This window comes from Aureococcus anophagefferens (genome assembly GCF_000186865.1).
Source record: "Aureococcus anophagefferens unplaced genomic scaffold AURANscaffold_6, whole genome shotgun sequence".
Lineage (NCBI taxonomy): Eukaryota > Pelagophyceae > Pelagomonadales > Pelagomonadaceae > Aureococcus > Aureococcus anophagefferens.
In genome coordinates, this window is record NW_008705566.1 from 1,123,710 (window position 1) to 1,146,230 (window position 22,521).

The 22,521-nt window shown below is 71.9% G+C and overlaps 6 protein-coding genes across 6 annotated transcripts in view; all 6 read right to left on the reverse strand.

Annotated features, from left to right (window-relative positions):
- Positions 1 to 1,204: 1,204 nt before the first annotated feature.
- AURANDRAFT_24785 (hypothetical protein) lies at positions 1,205 to 2,149 on the reverse strand (the record flags this gene model as incomplete). The annotated part of the gene is made up of 1 exon (XM_009037607.1): positions 1,205 to 2,149. A coding segment is annotated over one exon (945 nt), but the record flags the coding sequence as incomplete, so codon positions are not given.
- Positions 2,150 to 2,245: 96 nt separating this feature from the next.
- On the reverse strand, positions 2,246 to 2,665 carry AURANDRAFT_6929 (hypothetical protein; the record flags this gene model as incomplete). Its single annotated transcript, XM_009037140.1, has 1 exon — positions 2,246 to 2,665. A coding segment is annotated over one exon (420 nt), but the record flags the coding sequence as incomplete, so codon positions are not given.
- Positions 2,666 to 10,921: 8,256 nt separating this feature from the next.
- On the reverse strand, positions 10,922 to 12,663 carry AURANDRAFT_71318 (expressed protein; the record flags this gene model as incomplete). Its single annotated transcript, XM_009037606.1, has 1 exon — positions 10,922 to 12,663. A coding segment is annotated over one exon (1,713 nt), but the record flags the coding sequence as incomplete, so codon positions are not given.
- Positions 12,664 to 16,789: 4,126 nt separating this feature from the next.
- Positions 16,790 to 17,437, reverse strand: AURANDRAFT_13518 (hypothetical protein; the record flags this gene model as incomplete). The annotated part of the gene is made up of 1 exon (XM_009037605.1): positions 16,790 to 17,437. A coding segment is annotated over one exon (648 nt), but the record flags the coding sequence as incomplete, so codon positions are not given.
- Positions 17,438 to 18,259: 822 nt separating this feature from the next.
- Positions 18,260 to 19,648, reverse strand: AURANDRAFT_63089 (hypothetical protein; the record flags this gene model as incomplete). Its single annotated transcript, XM_009037604.1, has 1 exon — positions 18,260 to 19,648. The coding sequence occupies one exon, from the start codon at positions 19,646 to 19,648 to the stop codon at positions 18,260 to 18,262; it is 1,389 nt and encodes a 462-aa protein (XP_009035852.1).
- Positions 19,649 to 19,976: 328 nt separating this feature from the next.
- Positions 19,977 to 22,521, reverse strand: part of AURANDRAFT_63090 (hypothetical protein) — a gene marked incomplete at both ends in the record, with an annotated part of 2,939 nt that continues 394 nt past the window's right edge. The window contains 2 exons of the mRNA XM_009037603.1: positions 19,977 to 20,856; positions 20,903 to 22,458. Coding sequence (XP_009035851.1) covers positions 19,977 to 20,856; positions 20,903 to 22,458 — 2,436 coding nt within the window. The remainder of the gene's footprint in view (positions 20,857 to 20,902; positions 22,459 to 22,521) is intronic.

Sequence of the window (22,521 nt, forward strand, 5' to 3'; positions counted from 1 at the left end):
AGTGTCGCCCCAACGCATCCGCGTCCGACCTTCGTTATGGTATAATTTGGAGAGACCGAGGAAAAGACCCGTCGCCTCGTACCGCTTGCGCAGCTCGAGGTCCTCGACGGCGATGTTCCTGAGCGGCAGGCTGTTCGGCGCGACTTCTCGCGGGTGCTTGTAGACGAGCACTTGGCCCGTCCACTTTTCGATGACGACGACATGGGCACCCCGAAAGCCCTGATTCGTGTTCGTCCGGAGGACCAGGCGATCCGGTAACGCCGGGGCGGGGGGGATTAGGTGAGAAGGGTGCGGGTATATACCGACGAGGTCGTGGTCGCGACCGAGCACCACTAAGTCTAAGAAATGGGGGCTTCTCCGCGCACACACACCCAGAGCAAAGAACTCTTCCCCGGTGCCGCGTGCCTCTAGCGTCGCCCGGTGGCGCGCGCGGGAGCCCGCCAGCGAGTCCATGGCATACCAGGACTTCGACACCACGGAGGCGACCGGACGGCGGTGAAAGCCGAGCATTTCGAAGATCCGTCCGGCGATCTCTTGCGTGAGATTCTCAAGGGTCATCGTGACGTCGCGCCCGGGTCTTGCTGAGGCGCCCGCCACGGCGGTGGTAGCACCCTCCGGCCTCAGCCACCCCCTGCGAGGGCGAGCCTGGCGAGCTGAGAAATCTCCACAAGAGCTTGCCTAGGGCGCCCGCGCCGCTCGAGCTAGTCGCGAAACCGACCCGACGCGAGCCCCTGACCACGCCGAGCCCCTCTCGGACACGTTCGTCAATACCAACGAGGCGCAGAACCCCGGGGGCGCCATCATGTTCGAGGGCATGATCATCATGGGCCTCTACATCATTGCGCTCGTAAATCTCGATAAAATAAATGGTACGTGACGCACCGCGCGCGACGAGGCGCGACGCATTTGACCTGCACGCCTACAGGCGAGAACGCCAAGTACAAGCACGGTGTGGAGCTCCACCACGCGCAGATCGCCGATGGCCGCGTCCGTCGAAGAAAGTCGAAACTTTTGGAGGAGGAGGCGATTCGACGGGCGCTCGAAACCGACGCGTGAACGGAGGCGGGAATCGCGCGCGCGACGTCGACGGCGACCGCGCAAAAGTAGAGCGCACCGACTCGCGCGCTCCCGCCGACGCGCGCGTAAAATTCACTACATACGCTACGACACAACACAGCAGGGCGACGAAAATTCACTACATACCTTACATCACAACACAGCAGGGCTTCGTCGCGGGCGTCGCGTCGGGCCCCGGGAGAGCCCGCGCGGCCGCCGCCGGCGGGCTGCCGAGGCCCGGCGGGGCCTCGACGTCGACGCCGGCGTCGCGCGCGGCGTCGAAGAGGTCGAGCACGGCGGCGAAGGAGGGCCGCTCGAAGGGCTCGTGGGCCCAGCAGAGGCGGAGGAGCTCGCCGATCTTCGAGTCCCAGTCGCGGGGGATGGGCGGCCGCTCGCCGCGGATCGCGTGCTTCGCCGCGGCCTTGCCCGTCTCGCCGTACCAGGGCGCGACGGAGTCGTAGACGTTGTAGAGGATCATGGCGAAGGAGTAGACGTCCACGGGCCGGCCGTAGGGCTTCGAGAGGGCGACCTCGGGCGCCATGAAGCGGTAGGAGCCCGTCGCGCCCGTGAGGTCGCTGAACGATTCGCCCGGCCCGCCGTCCGGCGACGACGCGCGGTTGTCCGCGCGGAACGTCGCCAACCCAAAGTCGGAGATGCGGCAGGACCCCGACCCGTCCAACAACAAATTCCCCGGCTTGAGGTCGCGGTGGAGCACGGGCGGCTTGCACGAGTGGAGGTAGGCCATGCCGCGCGCGATCTCCGTCGCCCAGCGCAGCGCGCGCGGCCGCGGCAGCGTCTTCCCCGGCGCGAGCGCCTGCAGCTCGTCGAGCACGGAGCAGCGCATGAGCTCCGAGAGGATGATCTCCCGCCCCCGGATCGTGGAGAACGCGAGGAGCATGACGATGTTCGGGTGGCGGAGCCGCCTGAGGATCGACGCCTCGATCGTGAAGTCCTTGAGCGCGAGCGCGCGGTCCGCGGACGTCGTCTCGAGGCACTTGGCCGCCACGGGCGTGCCGCGCCACCGCGCGCGGTGGACGACGCCGAAGGACCCGCCGCCGATGCGCGCGCCGACCTCGACCTCGCCGGGGTCCAACGCGCCGAGGTCGCCCTCGTCCTCGCGCGCGCGCGGCGGCGTGAAGCTCCGCCGCGGCTCCGCGCCGGCGCGTAACAGGGCGCGCTCGCACTTGGAGCCCGGCTCCGCGCCCTCGAGCGGGCCGTTGCCCCAGCGGTCCCGCGCGTTCGGATCCGCGCCGGAGTGGACGAGCAGCCGCACGACGACGACGTGGCCCTCCGACGCCGCGACGTGCAGCGCCGTGCGCCGGTCGTAGTCCGTGGAATCGACGTCCGCGGCGCCGTCGTCGAGCAACTCCGCGACCTCCTGGACGTTGCCCGCGGCCGCCGCGGAGATGAGCTGCGTCTTGTAGTCGACCGCGCCCACGCGCGCCTCGCGCTTCCGCAGCACCGCGACGACGTCGTGGTGCCGGTGGCGCAGCGCGTCGTCCAAGGGCGACCCGCCCCAGCGGTCGCTCCGGTTCACGCGGGCGCCGCGCGACGTGAGGAATTCGACGATGTCGACGTGGCCCTCGGACGCGGCGATGTGGAGCGGCGTCCGCCGATCGTAGTCGCGGAAGTTCAGTAAAAACGGCTGGGCGTCGACGGCCTCGGCGACGGCGTCGAGCTTGTTTTGGGCCACGAGGCGGAGCACTTTGCAGCCCTCGACGAACTTCTCCTCGTCGGCGATGTCCTCCTCCTTCGTTTTGAAACCGTGGCCACTGTCGAAGAAGGCGATGCCGCACCCGGACGAGTCCATGGCGTCGAGATGCGTCGCGCGCGGCGAACCTCGTCGCCGAGCTCTGGGAGAGCTTCTCGATGTCAACCACAAAATCACCTGCCGCAGGCGCGCTCACGGTGCGACGCCTGGTGCGAAGCCGAAGACCTCTCGCGGCGAAAGCAAGAGAAACAGGAGGATGAACTTATTCACATCTCGAGGGGAACTAGAGATCCCCCCGGTACGGGTCGAGGCGAAGGGCCGCGCGAGTCCGCGCGGAACGAGCCCCGCCGGGGAAAAGGGTGGGAGCTGCGCGGGAGGCATGCACAAGGACGGGTTCCGGGAAATGGTTGGGAGCTGTGCAAGTTCACACAGGCGAGGAGGGAGCTCAGAGCTTCTTCATCACCCACAGCGCCGCGCTCGTCTCCGTGGCGACGGCGAAGTCGTCCTTGACGACGCCCTTGAAGACGTGCTCCTTGCAGCGCAGCGACGGCGCGGGCGTCATGAAGAGGTGCACGGCGATGCTCGCCGCGGAGCCCCGGATCCGCTCGATGGCCCAGGTGCCGTATTCGCCGCGGTCCGTCTTGATCTCGACCTTGCCATCCTCGAGGAGCTCGACGACGCGCGGGTTGGCGTCGCCCGTGTCCAATTGCCAGGACCCGTGGATCTCGCCGACGAGCGCCTCCCGCGTCGCCGCGTCGCGCTTCTTCTTCTCTTCTTGGTCTTTGAGGTAGTGGTGGTGGAGATACTTCTTGAGATGCCGCTCCTTGATGCGGTCGAGGCCCTCCTGGTACAGGTTCACGATGCGCTGCCGCGCCTGGTAGCTCTGGAGCTTCGACGTCATCTCCGCGCGCTTCTTCACCGTCGCGAGGCCGCAGATCAGAGTGAGACTGCGTTACGGGTATCCTAGGCGTATCCTGGCTCCTCTGCTCCCCCGCCGCGGCCGGAAAGGCGGAGCGGGGACTGCGAAGCCAGGCCGGGGAATGAGAGTGTGCACGCCGCAGCGTGCAGGGAGGCGGGCGGGTGCCACGGCACCGCGCCGGGGAGGGAACGGCGGTGCGGCGTGCCCTGCGGGCACGCCGTGTTGAGCCTGAAGAGCGGGAACCGGCGTAGAACCCCGCAGGGTTGTCGCTGTTCCGGGCGTAGGGAGGAAGTAGGCGCGGGCTCCGGCGGACGACCCCGCGGGGTCGCCCGCGGCCTCAGGCGCGGGAGTGTTGTGCACGCCGCGGCGTGCAGGGAGGCGGGCGGGAGGAGCGGCCCGCTGGCCAGGTTGGCTCGGCAGGGTCGCGGGCCGCCAGGCCTAGGCGAGAGGAAGGTCGACGAGCTCGTTCCTGTCGTTGACGCGGAGCCCGGCGATCATTGCGAGCGAGCGCCGGAAGCGATCCTCGTCTTCGGCGGCAGTGAGAGTGTTCGCCGGGTTGAACTTCGATGGGACGTGATGGAGGATGAGCTCGCCGGAGTCGAGCGCGTCGTAGAGGAAGCCGAGCTGGCACCGAATGTGCCGCGCCCGGGCGGAAAGGTCGCGTCCGCGAAGGAAGAGTATTGCCGACTCGTTGTCGCAGTAAACGTGCGACGGCCGGAGGCTGCGCTTGAGCATGAAGGATGCGAGAGAGCGCATGCTCAGGAGTACGCGGACGAGCACGACCAGGGCGTACAGCTCGGCCTCGAAGGTCGAGATCGCCGTCGCGTACTGGACCGACGACCACGCGCAGACGGACGCGCCGCATGCGAAGATGTAGCCGCCGGAGCGCGAGCGGCAGACGCCGGACGCCGTGCGGTGGATCTCGCGTCCGTGCGAGGCGTCCATGTAGCCGTCGAGTGCGAACTCGGCGCAGCGGGTGTAGGCGAGCCCGAGCTGGGCGTGGGAGTTGACGTAGCGGAAGACGCGCCCGAGCGCTGACATAGCGCCGGGCGTCGGGTGGTCCGGGAACGCCGGGGTGGCTCTGGCGACCGTGCTCAGGACTCCGAACGCGAAGCTGAGCCATGGCATCGTGCGCGTGGCCAGGTAGCCGATGGCGCCGAGGGCGCTGTCCATGTTCTCCCTGGTGATGCGGCCCGGCCGGCCGCCTGAGGGCTGCTCGGTGTTTCCCGCGTTCCAGTCCGTCGACAACGGTGTCTTCACGGACGACGAGCGGGCGAAGCCGAACTTGGCGCAGATTTTTGAGGCGTACTCGGCTTGATGGACGCGGACGCGCCCGGGCTCGACCTGGAACTGCAGCCCGAGGTAGTCCTCGCCGCCCTCGGTCATGGGAAACGCGGCTTTGAGGTCGTCGATAACGCCGGCCTGGTGGCGTGGCGTGCCGATGACGAGGAGGTCGTCGACGTACGCGAGTACGTAGACGACGCCTTGATTGAACGCCTTGCAGAACAGGCCCGGCTGTAGTCGCCGATCGAACGGTCGTCGGTGAGCGCCGAGCGGTCGTCGGGCAGCGCGGTGCCGTCGTCCTGGAGCGACGCGGCGGCCGAAGCCACGAGGGCGCGGGACGCCTCGGCGAGGGAGCCGCCGGCGCCTCGGCCCTTGCCGCCGCGGCCGCGGCCGCGGTCTTGGCTCTTTCCGCGGCTGGCGTCGGCGTCGTTCCAGTCGCGGGCGAGCTTGGCCATTATATGGCATTGATCCGTGGAGTGGGAGCACTGCTTGTGGATCAGACAGAACAGGACGGGCCGGCCGTTGGCGGTGAGCTGCACCCCCGTGCCGTTGCACGACGGGCACTTCGGCTTGCCCTTGCTCGTCGCCGCCGTCCATTCGGGCGGCTTGGCGGGCGGCGGCGCGGGCGACGGCGCGGCCGCGGCCGCGGCCGCGATGCCGCCGATGTCGCCGGGCGCCTTGCCGAAGGTGAGCGGGTTCGGCGTGTTGGCGCGCGCCTCGATGGCCTTGATGACGGCCTCGACCATCTCGTCGACCGACGTTCCGTGGGCGACGTAGATGTCGTGCGCGGCGGTCAGGTCCGGGTGACTCCGGCCGCCGCGCGGGTCCATGCCGTCGAGAAAGTACTGGCGGACCTGCCCCTCGGGTAGTGCGTGGCCGCACGTGTCCTCGTACAGCTGCGACAGGTCGTCGAGCTCGAGCTGGAGCTCGGTCGGTCCGCCGAGCGTGCGCATGTTGAGCGCCGCGAGCTGTTTGCGGATGCTGACGCCCTGGTCGTTGTACGTGCCGTACATCTTGGCGAGCTTGACGAACATCTCCTTGGCGTCGGCGCCCTTGCCGGAGAGGCTGCGGACGAGGCTCGCGGCCGTGGCCGCGGTCTTCGTCTTGAGGAAGTAGGCGAGCATGTGCGCGGCCTGCGGCCGCTCGGACTGGTCGATCTTCGCCCACTCGCTGTCGTAGATGTCGCCGAAGTCGGCTTTGGCGTGCCGTCCGACGATCTCGAGCACGGGCGCGTGGAGCATGATCGACCGCGTCCAGGCCCTGAACAGGGCCTTGTTGGTGTCATGGACGCCGCTCCGCGGCGTGAACATGACGACGTCCTTGAAGAGCTTGTTCAGCTCGACGATACTGAGGAGCGTCGGCTCGTCGTCGCCGTCGCCGCCGGCGCCCGCGCCCGCGCGGGTCCGCGGCGGCATTGTAGGAAGGCGGGGCGCTGCTGTCCTCGCCGCTGCGCCGCGCGCGGTCCGCGCGGGCGCTGGTGGAGCCTGGACCGGAGCGCGGCGCGGCGCCGGGCTCTGCGGCGGCGCGCGCTCCGGTTCCAGGGGTTATCCGCCGCTCGCGAGCGGTGGATCTGCTGCGGGCGGCGCGCTCTGCGCGCAGGCCCGTAGCGGTGTAGCTGCGCACAGCTAGCAGGTGTAGCGCGGTGGCTCACAGCGCGAAAGCGGGGACATAGCCCAGATCAGAGTGAGACTGCGTTACGGGTATCCTAGGCGTATCCTGGCTCCTCTGGGCCGTCCTCGTAGAGTTTCGCGAGACGCCGCGACGTCTCGTCGGTGGCGTCCTTCCACGCGATCGGCTCCCAGGCCGCGCCCTGCTGGTTCTTGAGCGTCGTCGCGTGGAGCGCGGCCTCGACGGCGCGGGCCTCGGCGCCCTCGACCTCCGACGCCTTCTTCACGGCCTCGATGTCGTACTTGAGCGCCGGGGAGTCGGTCATGGCGGCGAGCACGGGCTTGACGTGTTCGCGGAGGTCCGTCACGAGGCCCCGCGACTCGGCGTCGAGCCGCTCGTTTCTTTCGCGGCGCGCGTCGCGCGCGTCGATCGCCTTCGCGTCGACCCGGGGGTAGTTGTGCCACGTGCCCTTGGAGACGTGGAGCGCCTTGGCCGTCGTGAGGAGGAGCGCGACGGCGCGGAACATGATTCTTGGCCGGGAAGCGAGGCGGAATCACCGGAGCGCTTCTCGAGGGGATGATGCGACAAAACGAGCAACTTCTGGCGAACTGTGCGGCGTGGACGACGACTTGAGACGTCGATCTCGACAGGCTTCGGCGGCAGAAGCGAAGCAGTCTTCTCACGGATCGGCCGTCTCTCTCTCTCCCTTGGCGGGTCGACCTTGAGTGCAATGGCGGATTTCGTTGAATGTGTTCGCGGGCTGCATGATGGACAACCAAAGCTCGCCCTCCTAGCCGTGCTCGAGCATGATGGACAACCAAAGGAAGCTCACCCTCCTAGCGGGCAGCGCCGTGCTCGTGCTGCTGCTCGCACAGTTAAACAAGCGCCGCAAGCGCTGCAAGCGCGACGCCGAGGGCGTCGAGGCCTACGACGTGACCGTGGACGTCGACGAGCGGCAGGGCAAGGCGACGACGACGGTCCAGCACATCCGCACGAAAGAATCCTATTCCTTCGGCAAAGGTTGGGCGGCGGGCACGCCCTACCCGCCCTTCGTCACGCCCGAGCGGCTGCAGTGGCTCCAGGGCGCCGTGGAGCTGCGGCAAGGCGACGTGATAGTGGCGACGTTCGCGAAGTGCGGCACGACGTGGCTCGAGCAGATCCTGCTGCTCCTCGTCGCCCGCGGCGACGCCGGCGCGCTGGACCCCGTCCACAAGAACGCCTACTCGGCGGCGCGGGGCCGCGGCAAGGTCTGGCTCGAGGCCGCGCTGTCCGCCGACGGCGGCTTCGGAGCCTTCGGGAAGCGGGGCGAGGGCACGCCCGTGTCGCTCGCCGACTTCGAAAACATGCCGGCGCCGCGGGTCATCAAGAGCCACGCGCGGCGGCGACTCCTGTTGGGGCGGGACGACGCCGGCGACCTGCCCGAGGGCGTCCGCGTCGTCGTCGTGACGCGCAACCCGAAGGACGCGTGCACGTCGGGCTACTACCACGCGTTCAACCCCCACAAGCGGGGCTGGCCCTTCGCCGCCTGGGCGTCGGCCTGGGCCGCGGGCGCCGTGCCGTCCGGGAGCTGGTTCGAGTGGACGCGCGAGTGGCGCGACGGCGAGGACTGGGATCGCGCGGACCGGCTCTGGATCCACTACGAGGACATGCTCGACGACCCCGTCGACGCCGTCGCCCGCGTCGCGCGGCTCCTCTGGCCCGACGAGGCGCTCGACCAGACGTTGATCGAAACCGTCGCGGAGAAGGCGGGCTTTTCGGCGATGCGGGCGCAGATCGCGGCCCAGGACGACGACTGGGCCGCCGGCCGGGGCCACATGCGCAAGGGCAAGATCGGCGACTGGCAGAACCACTTCTCGCCGCGGCTCGCCGACGACTTCGACCTCCTCTACCACCGCCACTTCAAGAGGACGGGCCTCGTCTACGACCAGGGGTCCGCGGAGCTGCTCTCGGCGTACTAGTAACTTTTAGGCGACGCGGACGCCCCCGGCGCCGTAGACCGGCCCGCGGTAGCCCGGCGGAGCGCCCGCGGCGTAGGTCGGCGCGCGCTGGTGGTGGTACTGCCGCGGGACCTGGTACTGCTGCTGCGGCGCGCCCTGGGGCTTGATGTCGCGCGAAAGGCCGACGAGCTGGGCGTTGATGAAGGCGCCGAGGTGGTCCTCGCGCTGGGCCGGCGACGGCGCCGCGTAGCGCCGGAGGTGGCCGCCGTAGGCGAAGCGCGTCGCCGGCGGCGCCGCGGCCCCCAGCACCGGGTGGAAGCGGCCGGCGGTCACCGGCGGCCGGCGGCTGCAGGACGCCGCCGCGCGGCCCAACACGCGCAGCTTGTGCTCCGCGAGGACCGCGCGATCGCGCCACGCGTCGCTCGCCGGCCGCAGGAGCGCGATGCGCAGCATGTGCTCGGCCCGGATCGCGCGGTCGCGCTCGGCGGCCGCCTCGGCCTGGGCGAGCGTCGTCTCCTCGTGGAGCGCCGACAGCGCGCCGCGCCTCGCGTAGGCCGGCGGTGGCGGCGGCGCGGGCGGCGCGTTGACGGGCGACGGCGGCGGCGCCGAGAGCGGCGGCGGCCGCGCGGCGGCCGCGGCCGCGGCCGGCGGCGCGGGCTTGCCGCCGCCCGAGGCCGCGGCGGCGGCCGCGGCCCGCGCGGGCGCTTCCGCCGCCGCCACGGGCGCGCCGACCCGGTGCGTCGCCGCGACGGCGACGAGCTCCGGCTCCGGCGGCGCCGCGGCCGCGCGGTTCATCACCGCGACCTCGGCGACGAGGGGCGCCTCCGCGGGCGTCAGCGCCAGCGACGCGCGCCGCGCGGACCGCAGCGCCGAGAGCATGGGCGTCTCGCGCGGCGTCGGCGCGGGCGTCGCGGGCCCGGGCGTCGCGGGGCCGCCCGGCGTCGCCGCGCCGGGCGCCGCGGCGTCGGCCGTCCGGGGCGTCCCGGTCCTCGGCGCCGGGGCCGGGAGCGTCGGCGTCGGCGTCGCGGCGCCCCGCGGCGCCTTCGCGGGCGTCGTCCCGGGCGTCGAGACCCCGGGCGTCGAGACCGCGGGCGACGCCGTCCGCGCCGTCGCGACGACCATGACGGCCTTGGCCTGCGGCCGCGCGACCGCCGCCGGCGTCCGCTCGGCGGCCGGCGTCTCCACCGCCGCCTTCGTGCTCGCGACGGGGGACGCGAAGGACACGCTCATCGCGGGCGTCCGCGGCGCGGGCGCGGGCGCGGGCGCCTCCGTCGCGTCCTCCTCGTCGTCGTCCTCCTCCTCGCTCGAGGACGTGAGGTCGTCGTCGTCGGAGAGCTCGCCCATCATGGAGGACCGCAGCTGGAGCTTGCGCGCGGAGCGGATGCGGTCGACGACGTGCGTCGGGCCCGGCGTCTTGGCCCGTATGTCGTCCTCGCGCGGGTCGACCTTCCGGTCGCGGCCGAGCACGCGGGCCCGGAGCGCCCCCGCCGGGAAGCTCCGGCGGCAGGCGCGCACGGCGTCCCGGGCCGCGCGCTCCGACGTGACGAGCACGAGGGCGCGGTGCCCCGCGACGTGCGCGGCGACGACGAAGTCGTAAGCGCCGAAGAAGCGGCGGAGCTCCGCCGCGGACGGCGGCGCGCGCGCCGCGTCCCAGGACAGCGCGACGATGCGCCGCGTCGTCCGCCGCGCGGACCCGTCGGGCTCGCAGCGCTCCTTGGCGGGCGACGGCGTGCAGACCGCGCCGTCGGACGTGCGCCGCGCGACGCCGCCGCGGTTCGGGCTCCGCGGCGCCGCGCGCGTCGCGGCGACGACGGCGGACGGCGTCGGCGGGGTCGCGCGGCGGCGCAGGAGCGTGAGCGTCAGGGGCCGGGGCGCGCCGGCGATGAGCTCGCAGAGCGCCTGGAACGCGGCCTCGTCGGGCGGCTCGACGACGACGCCCTCGACGGCGAGGATCTCGTCGAAGGGCTCGAGGGCGTCCCGGAGCTCGCAGGAGTCGCGGACGCGCTCGATGGCGACCCAGGTGCGCCCGCCCGCCGCCACGAGGGCGAGCTCGAGGCCCAGGGCTTCCCGGGTGAACGTGTGCTCGAAGGCGGCGCCGGACCGCAACAGGGCCGACACCTCGCTCTTGAGCACGCGCCGCAGGCGCCGCGCGCGCCAGGCCTCGTAGAGCGCGAGCTGGGCGTCGTCGAGGCAGGCCACGTTCTCGTCGCGGTACTGGGCTTCGCTCTCGAGGGCGGCGTCGAGGCGCTGCGCCATAGTTTGCTCTGCGGCGCTGGTGGTTTTCGAGTAAACTTTGATTCGTGCTTCAAGTTCGAAATTTCCCAAAAAATTCAGATCAGCCCTAGAAGCCAATCGAGACTACCACTGCCCCCACCAGTCCTGAAGTGCACGTCGCGAGTCGGCTTTCTTGTCAGACATGTGATTACGATGTGAGTTCAACAACAGTGAACAACAGGGACAACAGGGCGGCGGCGGGCGCGGTGTGGGCGCGGGCCGCGACGCGAGCAGGCAAGGGGGTCGAGGGCGCGGGACAGCGAGGTCCCAGCGTGTAAAGGCCGCAATTTCAAACGGCGGCGGCTCGGGTGGGCGCCGGACGAGGGTGTGTATGTGCAATTTGGGGTACTCGTCGGCGCGCTCCGGGCGGCGGCTACTTCCTTGAAATTCCGGCGTGAATTCGGTATGATTTTCTTGCGGGCGTCTCGGGCTACTGGAGGCCCGAGAGGACGTTCTTGAGCTCCGCGGGCGTCAGGGGCACGATCTTCGGCGGCTGGTGGACCTTGAAGAAGTCCTTGCCCTTGAACTCCTGCGGCGCGACGGCGGCGGGCCGCGGCGGCGCCTTTTGCGGCGGCGGGCCGCGCGCGGGCTCCGCGGCCGCGCGCGCGAGGGCGACGAGTTCCGCCGCCGTCTCCGACGCGGCCTCGGCGGAGACGGCGCGGGGCCGGTCCGCCGCCGGCGGCGGCGGGCCGCGGACGGGCGGGCCCGACGCCGTCGCCGTCGACACGGACAGGAGCGACGACGCCGCGGAAATGGACGCGGCCGAGAGCGCCGCGGGGCTCGCCGAGAGCGTCGGCGCCGCCGGCGACAGCGCCGCGATGAGGGCGCGCTCGAGGGTCGCGAGCTGGTCGCGCGGCAGGGGCTCGCCCGTCGCGCACGTCTTGAGCTCCGCGCGGACGTTCGCGACGAGATTCGGGTCCGTGTCGACGTGGAGCGTCGCGATGAAGGCGCGGTGGCGCGCGAAGACGCCGCCGACGACGGCGAGGAGGTTCGGGTCGCTCTTGCAGACGACGCGGACGCAGGTCTTGCCCTCCTTGGTCGCGTAGCCGCACGCCGTCGGCGCGACGGCCACGCGGACGGTCCGGTTCGACTGGCTCCAGGACCGCGAGCCGGAGAGGGACGCGGACTGGAGGCTCAGGTCGAGGACGCCGCCGTGGAGGCTGTGGTCCGGCGCGTCCTCGAACTGCCAGGCCGTCGGGTCGCAGCCGCTCGTGAGCCAGTCGTGCTGCGCGGCGTCCGCGTCGGACCGCGGCCGCTTCCGGCTCTCCTTGTGGCCGCCCATCTTGAGGAAGGCGGACCGCGCCGCGTCGAGCTCGACGCGCTCCTGGGCCGTGAGCTCGCTCGTCTTCTTGAACGAGCTCTTGCCGATCATGCGCGTCCGGCTGAACTTCTTCGTGATGCGCATCGGCGTGCACCGGAGGAGGCCCGCGAGGAGCGCGCGTAGCGACTCGCCCCCCGTGCAGCCCGGCGCCTTGCCGTTGATGAAGTGGTCGATGACGAGCGACGCGTAGGCCTCCTCGGGGGCCGTCCACTTGCCGCGGCGCTGGTCGGGCCGCTGCTTCTTCGCCGGCGGCGCCTTCGGCGCGCCGTCGCCCCCGGCGGGGGGCTCCGGGGCGTCCCCGCCGCCTTCCCCGGACTCGAGGGACTCGGCGGCGCGCCGGCTCAGGCGCGTCACGCGCCCGGACGACGACGTCGCCGCCTCGGGGGCGCCGGCGTCCGTGGCCCCGTTTTCCGTGGAATTGTCGCCGTCGTTGCTCTCCTCCGACGCGGACACGACGGGCGGGGGGGGCTCGAACTTGGCGGGGGGCGCCCCGAGGGGGGGCGTGACCGCGGGGACGGCGACCGCGGCCATCTGCGCTGCCTTCCTCAATTGGCAGACCGCCGCAGCGAGGACGTCTGTGCCAGCCTCTTGTCTGTGGCCGGTCACAAAACTCAATAAGCCGATGAAGAGGGTGAAGTGTTGTTTTCACGAAAATCGCAATCGCAGCCCGTCGATTGGGCAGCGGGAGCTTGAGACGAGGAGCTGCTCTTGCCAACAGCATTGGTCCGGAACCCCGAAGATCACGTGCCATCCAAAATCGAGGACACGAACGGACCTCCCTGGAGCCACTCATTCGACGAGAGAGAGAGTGTCGCTGAGCGTTGCCTTTGGGACTTTGGGTTGCCTTTGTGCGTTTTCCGTCCGGTGGGCGGCTTTTCGCCGCCGGGGAGCAAGGGTGGCGCACAGCAGCACACAGCTGACACGGGCCCGGTCGCCACCGTTCGGCGCTCCAGTACCAGTGTTCGGGCCCGGCCCGGGGGGGCGTGCGGACCGGGCAGGGTAGGGAGCGGCCCGACCCCGGCCGCCAGACGAAGCGGAGCGCCGCCGCCGACACGGAGCGCGCGGCGCGGAGCGGCGCGGAGCGGCGCCGATCGCCGGGGGCGACGCGTCGAAGCGAAGTCCGGCGCCGAACGCCCCCGAAGCCCCCCGGCGAGCATTACTAGTAACTGCAACAAAAAACCTTCCAGCATCGTAATCGGTCGAGACGAACTGGGTCGAGCTCATCATCGAGAGCAGGCCCCTCGCGCGCGCCACCGCCCCGCTCGACCGGGCGACTCCAGAATGGCTTTCGGTAGCCGCCTGATGCTCCTGTGGTTCTGCGCCGCCGGCGCGCGCGCCGCCGGCGCGCGGGCTGTCGAGGGCGGCGCGTCAAACGCGACGATCTGCGAGCAGGCGCGCGCGGTGTGGTGCAAATGCAGTCAGTGCGAAATTCTGCGCACCGAGCACATGCGGCGCGGGGGCGCGGCGAAGGACTTCGACTGCGACAAAGCGCTTAACCACACGTGTCCTCCAACTGAGGGTCTGCGGCGTCGGCGGCGTGTGGGAAATGCGTGCTTTTACGTCTTCGAAGCCGCCGTCCTCTTCGCAGGCTGCGTCCTGCTCTGGCGAGACCAGGCGTTTGCCGCCCATTGTGTGGGCGCCGCAAACTTACTCCTCATGGTTCCAATCTCGTTTTACTGCTTCTGGGTTCATCTCCAGCTTGTCCACGCCGACGGCTTCGTCTTTCACCCCGCGTTCGTTGCGGCTTACACTGTGCTCCTCGCCACGGTGCCTGCGTATACTTACCGCTGCCGAGACGACGATGACGATGACGATGACGAACGGGACGATGAGCGGCTCGTCCTGGCTGTGAATTGCCTCAATGACACCCTCATCACTCTGATCTGGCTCTTGTGCGCCATCCACAAATTTGCGCTCGTCGACGGCGCCCTCGCCTTGCAACGCGCGATCGAGGCGACGTCCGCGGACATCCGCGCGCTGCAAGCCACCGCGCAGCGGGCCCTCCTAAACTAGCACAACAAAGGCCTTACACGAGCCGCCGGGGCTTCGGCGCGTCCGGGCGCGTGCGGTAGGGCACGGAGCGGCTCGAGCCGCCCGAGGACCGCGACCGCGACGCGGACCGCGACGCGGACCGGCGCTTCGCGGAGCTCGCCGGGGGCGACGCGCCGAAGTCGAAGTCCGGCGTCTCGCCCGCGAACGTGTTCGTGAGCGCGCCGGGCGACAGGAGCGGCGTCGTGTCGGAGACGACCACCGGCCAGCAGGCCGCGGGCGTGTCCGGCGCCTTGCGCTTCTTCACCTTGCGCTTCGCCTGCGCGAGCGCGGCCTCGAGGCGCGCGACCTCGGCCGCGGCGTCGGCGTCGTCGTCGTCGTCGCCCGGCGAGTCCGGCGGCGGCCGCTGCTTCAGGGGCCCCGCGGACGACGTGACCCGGTGCGTCCGCGGCGACGGCGACGCCTTGCGGGGCGTGCCGCGGTCCCGCGACGCCGAGGAGAGGGACGACACGCCGTCGCGCGAGTCGTCCGACGAGCTCGGGACGATCTGGGTGTCCGCGCACGAGCTCGACCGCGTGTCGCGCGGCGGCGACGCGCGCGGCGGCGCGCGCGGCCAGAACTTGTAGACGCACCGGCCCCGGCTCGCGCCGAGGACGACGACGCCGTCGAGGCCGCGCCACGGCCGCGCGATGGCCTCGTAGAGGTCCGCGCATTTGAAGCCCGGGGGCACCGTGACCGTGCGCTCCGGGTCGAGGCCCGCGTCGACGACGAGGGCGCGGCTCGCGGCGTCGAAGGGCCCCACGCGCAGCGTCCGCGTCGGCGGCGTCTTCCGCCGCGGCACGGGGCTCTTGGGCCGCGCCGCGGCGACGCGCGCGAGGTTCGCGAGGTTAAAGGTGTCGCCGACGCGGTCGTGCCGGGCCCGGGCGGCGGCGCCGGGCGACGCGGCCTTGGGCGACGCGGCCGTGGGCGACGCGGCCGGCGACTTGCGCGGCGACCGCCGCGGCGGCGGCGGCGGCATGCGCTGCGCGGAGCCGCTCCGCTCGAGCGGCGGCGCCGCGCGTTCCTTCGGCTTCGCCCGCGCCTTGCGCCGCTTCGGCGCGGGCTTGGCCGTCGCGCCGGGCGAGAAGCTCGGCATGTTCGGCGCCAGGGCGGCCAGGGCGCCAGGGCTCGACTGCTGCCGCCGGCCGGGCGTCGCGCCGCGCGGCGAGAAGCCCAGGAGCATGGGCGAGTCGAGGCCCATGGGGAGCGACGACTCGTCGAGCCAATTCGCGCCGCCCAAGCCCTCGAAGCCGAACGACTCGGGAGGCAGGTCGGCCATGGTTGTGCAAAAGGAGGGCGAGCACGCGCGAGCAACGGCGTGGCCGCCGGAGACCACTATCGTCGCAGAGCTCGCGTTTGAACAGAGTCAACGTGAGTTCAACGTGGTGAGCATCCGTCATGTTTACGAGCTCGCGCGAACGAGCGTCCTAGGGCAAGCCGAGCATGTCGGTCATGGCGTCGGGCGGCGCCTCGGCCGCCGGCGCGTCGGCGGGCGTCGTCGACGACGACGGCGACTCCGCGCTCGTCGACACGTCCGCGGCCGCCGCGCGTTCCAGCGACGCGAGGAGCGCCGCCTTCGCCTTGGCCATGCGCGGCTCGTCGACGACCTCCAGCGTCTGGCCCTCGCAGACGAGCTCCGCGAGCGCCTTGGGCTTCGCCGACGACGCCAGCGCGGCGTCGCAGCGGCCGGCCCAGCGCTCCGCCTCGGCGCCGACCTTGGCGACGAAGTCGCGCGCGAGGCGCGCGTACTGCAGGGCGTCGGCCTTGCCCGAGGCCTCGAAGGCCACCAGCGCGGCCGCGACCGTCTCCGCCGTCGCCGCGGGCGCCCACGTCTTCCAGACGCGGCCCGGCTCCTCCCCGATGCGCCGGAACGGCGCGGCGTCGCCGCGCTCGAGGCAGCACGTCGCGCAGAAGAAGGGCGCGTCGTCGTCCGGCAGCGCCGCGAGGCGCACGCAGCGCGGGTGGACCCAGCACTCGCAGCCGTCGCAGTTCACGAGCGCCGCGTCGCCGTCCATGGGCTCGCCCTCGGCGTCGGGCATCGCGCAGTCCTCGGGCAGGCGGCAGAAGCAGTGGAGGTCCTTGGTGCCCGCGCGCTCGTCGGCGCGCGTCGCCGCGGCGAAGAGCGCCTCGGCGAGCTCGAGCCCCGCGTCCGCGCCCGGCGCCGCGGCGGCGCCGACGAGCGCCGCGTGCGCGTCCGCCGCCCAGGCCGCCGCGAGGGGCCCGTCGACGGCGGCGGCGACGGGCGCGCTGCGCGCGGGCTTCTTCTTCTTCTTCGGCGGCGCGGGCTCGCCCGGCTTGGGCTTGCGCTTCTTGGCGCCGCCCGCGAGGCGGTCGTTCGCGGCGTCGGCCGCGGCCGCGGCGGCCGCGTCGCGCTTCTTGACGTTGGCCCACTTGGACACGAGCTGCGACTTCGTGCGGCCCGTGTGCTCGAAGTAGTCGGCGAGCACGCCCTCCCAGTCGCGCGTGCCCCGCGCCGCGACGGCCTCCTTCAGCGCGTCGACCTCGTCGTCGGTCCACGAGCGGCAGCCGCCCTCGACCTGCCCCATGGGCGTCGCCGCCGGCCGGAGCGCGCCGTCGTCGTCGTCGCTCTCCGCGTCCGGGTCGTCCTCGACGTAGCCGCGGGGGACGACGAGCTGGTCCCTGTCGACCTTGGCGCCGATCGCGCCCGCGCAGTTCGGCGCGCCGCAGCGGCACTGCTGCGCCACGGTCACGTCGGCGACGCCGCCGCCGGCGTTGTAGTCGTAGGTGAGCTCCGTGTTCGCCGGGATGGCGCCGCGGGCGACGAGCACGAGCCGCGGCTCCTCGCCGACGCGCCACTTCTCCAACGCGCAGTTCGGCGCGCACGAGTGGTTCGCGAAGCGCGCGTAGGCGCCCTTGCGGCCCGCGTCGATGGCCAGGCCGTCGCCGAGGGCCGCGATGTAGAAGGGGTCCGCGGCGTCCCGCGTCTCCTTGCGGCGCTGGAGCTCCGCGGCGTCGATGACCTCGCCCCGGTACTCGCCGAGCATCGTCCCGGCCTTCACGTCGACGCGGCACCGCAGGCCGAAGCCCCGGTTGTCGTCGCCCGTGTCGAAGATCTCCATGGGCGGGAAGGCGCGCCGCTGGATGACCGTGTTGCCGCAGGGCTTGCGGCGGCCGTCGGTCCGCCGCTGCCGCGTCGACGCGCGCGCCGCGCGCGCGGGCGCGCACTCGACGCACGTCTCCGGCTCCGCGTCCAGGGGCTCGCCGCCGCCGCAGCAGTCCAGCGCGCACTCGACGTAGAGGTCGCGGTTCACGCAGTCGGAGCACTCGCCGCAGCCCGATTTGCCCGCTTCCGCGTCGTAGGCGCAGTTGCACCGGGGCCACTCGTGGCTCGGCCCGCTCGGCTCGCGCGTCGCCGGCAGCACGTAAAAGTTTTCCAATATAGGCCGCCAGCGCCGGGGCACGCGCGCGGGCCGGCAGACCTTGGTGTCGCCGAGCACGTTCCGCGCGTCGAACTCGCGGAAGTCGCCGCCGATCTCGAACGCTTTCGAGCTCCCGAGGAAGTCGCGGGTCAGGCCCCGCGACTTCAGCGTGCCCTCCTCCTCGGAGCCGTCGTCCCAGCGGAACTGGAACGTCGCGGGCTTCTCGCCCGGCTGCAGCGCGCCGCTCATGCCCTCGCCCTTGATCCGCACGGCCGGCGCGCCGCTGAGGCCGAGCGCGCGCGCGATCTCCGCCCGCGACCGGAACTTCTTGCCCGACGTGTCGTAGAAGTAGCGGTCCGTCGTCCCCGCGCTGTTGCCCGTCGGCCGGTCGTAGAGCTCCGTGCGCCAGCCGGCGATCATCGACGCCTCGCCGCCCCAGAGCTCCACGGCCTTGGCGAGGTCGATCATCGCCTGCTCGTAGCCCGTGTCGTTCTCGATGAGCGGCATGGTTGCTGCTTTCCGGTCGGTTCCCGGAGGCGGCTGCGGGCGCGCGCGCGCTCCTCGACGGCGGCCGAGGTTTGGTGTTGGCAATCGAGCTCGATTTGAGTCGCCGCGACGCGGGCCCGAACGGCAAGGCCTGCCGCCATGCGCGCGCGCCGACACAAGTGCCGACACCGTCGGTACTTCGGCCCCGATAACATAAGCTCGACGCACTGGGCCCGCCTTATTCTCTGACCAAAACTAGAGGTAGATGCGCATCGTCGACGAGACCGCGCCTCGGCACGTGGGGCAGGTCGCCGCGTCTCCCGCGCAGGCGGCGCACACGACGTGGCCGCAAGGCACGAGGGTCGTGTCCTTGCGGCCGTCCATGCATATCGGGCACTCCATGCTCTCCTCCTCCTTCTGCTCGACGGCCTCCTGGACGCGGGCGGCGTTCTCCTTCTTCACCCTCGCCAGCGAGGCCTCGAGCGTCGCCGTCGCGTCCTCGATGGTGATCATGCCGGCGGCCGGTCGTCGCCGCGCGGCGCCGCGCGCGGCGAGCTCGTCCGTCTCGGCTTCGACGTCGAAGACCGGGACGTTTTCCTGCCGCGGCCGCTTGGGCGCGCGGCCCTCGTCGTCGGTGGGCGCGCGGCCCTCGTCGTCGGAGTCGGCGCGCGTCCGCTTGGCCACCGGCGTGGCGACGTCCTCGTGATCCGTCAAGTCGACGACGACCGAGTCGTCGTCGTCGCTGGCGGCGAGGTCGACGACGTCCGAGTCGTCGTCGGCGGCGAGGTCGACGACGTCGCCGCCCGCGAGGTCTATGACGTCGGCGTCGCCGGCAAGGTCGACGACGTCCTCGTCGCCGTCGATGATTTCGTCGGCCGCCGTGAGGTCTATGTCCGCGGAGGAGCGCTGCCGGAGCCCCAAGAACGCGCAGAAGGAGTTGCACGTGTGTTTCTGGAAGAATGCGTGCGCCGCCGCCGCTCCACGATCATTCCCTCCGAATCTTCGTCGGATCGAGTGGATCCGCGGACAGACGAAGCGCGTGGCTTCGCCCCGGAGCCCGAGCACGATCTCCTGGCCGGACGTCGCCTCGTAGGTGTAGTGGGAGAACGTGTGCGCTGCGTCACTCCCCACGCTCACTCCGGGGTCGTCATGATTCACCACGGTATCCAGCCGCGGCTCGACCTGCGCGTAGCGGAACCCGCCGGGCGCGCGCGCGTCCCGAAGCCGATAGATCCGGACGGCCGCGACCTCGACGGAAGGCGGCGCGGCGAATGCGGCGACCGTGCCGACGGAGGCGGCCTTGGAGCAGACGGCGCGGTTGAAATCTCGGGCGAGCGCCGCGGCCCGGGTCGCGCAGAGCGCCGAGTCGCGGTGGAACGAGATCCGCTCGCCGTGGGGCAGCGCGGCGCGCGACTCCTTGGCGACGAGGTCCGCCGCCGCCGCTCGCCAGGTGCCGGAATCTCCGGTGAGCGCCGCTGATGGACGCTCGACGAGGCGGCGCAGGTCGCGCGTGCCGCTCCGGAACGGCACCGGGGCGATCGCGACGTGCCGAGCGTCGGCGGGCTCGCCGTCCATACTTTTGAAGCCCCAGGTCTGGCTTTTTCCTTTGCGCGTCAGGACCATCCGCGTGGCCTTGTAGAGCATGGTCGGCTCCGTCGGACCCGGAGCAGGGGGTTTGGCTGGTGCTTTCCCCTTTTGGTGAGTTTCGATGCAGGTTTTACACTTGCGCTTGTCGCCCTTTCCCCACTGGGTCTTGCTGTATGAGTGGCTGGGTTTGCTGGCCTTGCATAAGGCGCATGCTTTCAGAGGAGCCAGGGTACCCCCGTTCATCATCACCGTCGTCGGGGCAGCCGATCCAGCTCTCACAACATCGCAAGCACCGCGACGGCACCCAAAATGGTGCACCCGATTTTGAAGGTGCACCCCACTGATCATGAAGCAGAGAAACACCCGCTTTAATAAAAAAACAACCTTACGCCAGCCCGAGCTTCTCCTTGCGGTTCGGCGCGAAGCCCGCGTCGGACTGGACCCAGCTCAGGAGCGACACCATCGCGCCGTCGTCGTCGCCGCGCGCGGCGAGGCGCTCCGTGTCGAAGACGAAGAGCCCCCGGTTCTCGTGCCCCGCCTTGCCGTCGGCGCGCGCCGCGCCGCCCGTCGCCGCGAGGTCCGCCGCGCCGAGCGACGGCCAGAGCGGCGACGCCCGGAGGAACGGCTCGCCGCACGAGGACAGCGCGATGGACCGCGACGCGTTCTCGCCGTGCTGCACGTGGAGCACGGATGCGGCGCCGTCGCGCACGTAGGCGACGCGGTGCTTCGCCCGCAGCGCGTTCGCGATAAAGGCCGCGTCCTCGCCGAAGCCGATCTCCGGGAACGGCAGCTTCCGCGCGAGGCTCGCCGCGTAGCAGAAGTTGAAGCCGTAGGAGTCGCGGCCCTTGCGGAGCAGCGGCGCGAGCATGGCGGGGCACGCCCGCGCGTCCGTCAACGCCCGCTCGTCCAAATCCACGTAGCCCGCGGAGCCGCTGTGCGCGTCCCAGACGAGCCACGCGGACAGCTTGGCGACCTGGTAGCCCCCGAAGGCGACGGGCGCGACGAGCGTCCGCGCGTAGCCCGGGCCGTAGACGTCGTCGTCGTCGAAGTGGAGGAGCACGGACCCCAGCGCCTCGCGCGCGCCGACGTTCCGCTTGTGCCCGAGCGAGCTCCGCGCGGGGCAGCACGCGTAGCGCACGCGCCGGTCGCGGCCGCTCGCGACCTTCCAGAACTCGAGGCTCCTCTCGTCCTCGGACTCGTCGTCGAGCACGACGAGCTCGAGCTGGCCCGGGTAGTCCAGCGCGAGGAAGCAGCGCAGCGCGCGCCTACCGAAAGGCGTCGGTTTTTTTTTCGGTCGATCAAACACGGGACGCCGCGCCCCGCTCGGCGAAGTGGAGCCGGTCCGGCGTCGTCGGCATGACGACGCTCGCGAAGGGCCAGTCGCGCGGCGCCCTGCGCGCGAGCGACGCCGTCGCGCGCTGGCGCCGCGCGGCGAGCCGCGCGCGCTTCTCCGTCAGCAGGGCCTGGCGGTCCCGGCGCGCGCCGTCGCTCAGCGCGCCGAGCCAGGCCAGCGCGCCCTCGGCGTCCGCCGCGGCCTGCGCGAAGTCGCAGAGCGCGAGCGCCGCCGCGCTCCGGTTGCCGAGGCACGTCGCCGCCGCGAACCGCGCCGCGTCGGCGCCCGCGGCGCCCGCGGCGCAGGCGTCGCCGGGGTCGGCGGCGACGTCGCCGTCGCAGCGCCGCAGCGCGTCGAGCGCCGCCGAGTAGGCGACGTACGCGTCCTCGACGGCGCCGCGGTCTTTTCCCGCCTTCCGGAACGCGGCCGTGCCCTCGGTCTTGAGCGCGAGCCAGTCGCCGGGCCGGGCGCCGGCGACCTTCGGGGGCGGGGCCGGGGCGTCGGCCTTGTTGTCGGCCGTCTCGCGCGCCGCGCGCTCGCCGGGGAAGAGGCGGAGCGAGTCGCCGAGCGCGTCCGACGGCCGCGTCGGCAGCGCGTCGAGGCGGCTCTTGCCGCCGAGCTTGTCGCCGTCGTCGATGTTCTTGGTCGCCCAGAGCTGTCGCATGTCCTCCGGCGACGCGACGGGCGCCCAGGCGGGCACGGGCCGCCGCTTGAAGATGGACCGCTGCTCGAGCACGGCGACGTGGTCGCCGTCCCTCACGCCCCCCAGGATCATGAAGCCGCTCTTCTTCACGACGTCGCGGAAGGCCCCCTTGGCGTGGTACTCGAGGAGCGGCGCCGCGGCGTCGACGAGCCACGCCTCCGTGCCGTCGTCGAGGACGAGCTCGTCGTCGGGGCCCGGCGGCGGCCGCTCGACGTAGACGCCCGGCTTCTCGCCGACGACGCAGGCGTAGTGGGGGCCCGCGACGACCTTCCACTCGACCTTGGGGCGGGCCACGGCGAGCAGGGACGCGGTGATGGCCGCGGCGGCGTGGCCGTAGCCGAGCATGGCCCAGTGGCCCGCGTCGTCGCGCTTCTCGGGCCAGGGCACGCCGCGCGCCTGGAGCCCGGCCTCGCGCGGCGTGTGCGTCGTGTCGTCGAAGCCGTCGACGCAGAGCGCGACGGCCCGGGCCACGCTGACCTGTTTCGTCGCCTCCCGGAAGGTCGGCCCGTCCTTGTCGCCGCCGAGGCCCTCGCGGTCGTCCCAGAACTTCGCGAGGTCCACGACCTCGATCATCTTCACGCACTCGTCGACGAGCTCCGCGTAGCAGAACTCGTCGTTGGTCACGGCCGGCGGCGGCGACCGCAGCGTCGGGATGACGTGCCACGTGGACCCGGGCACGGGCTCGCCCTCCCTGTGGACGAGCAGGCCCGCGACCTGCGACAGGGGCGTCTCCTCGCAGAGGATGGCGTCCTCGTCGTCGTCGGCCAGCGGGTCGACGTCGTCGTACTCCTCGTCGTCGGGCTCGGGCACCGGCGCGCCGTACGCGGCGACCTTTTGCGGCGTCGGCGGCGGCGGCGGCGGCTTCGGCGCGGGCGCGGTCGCCGCCGGCTCCGG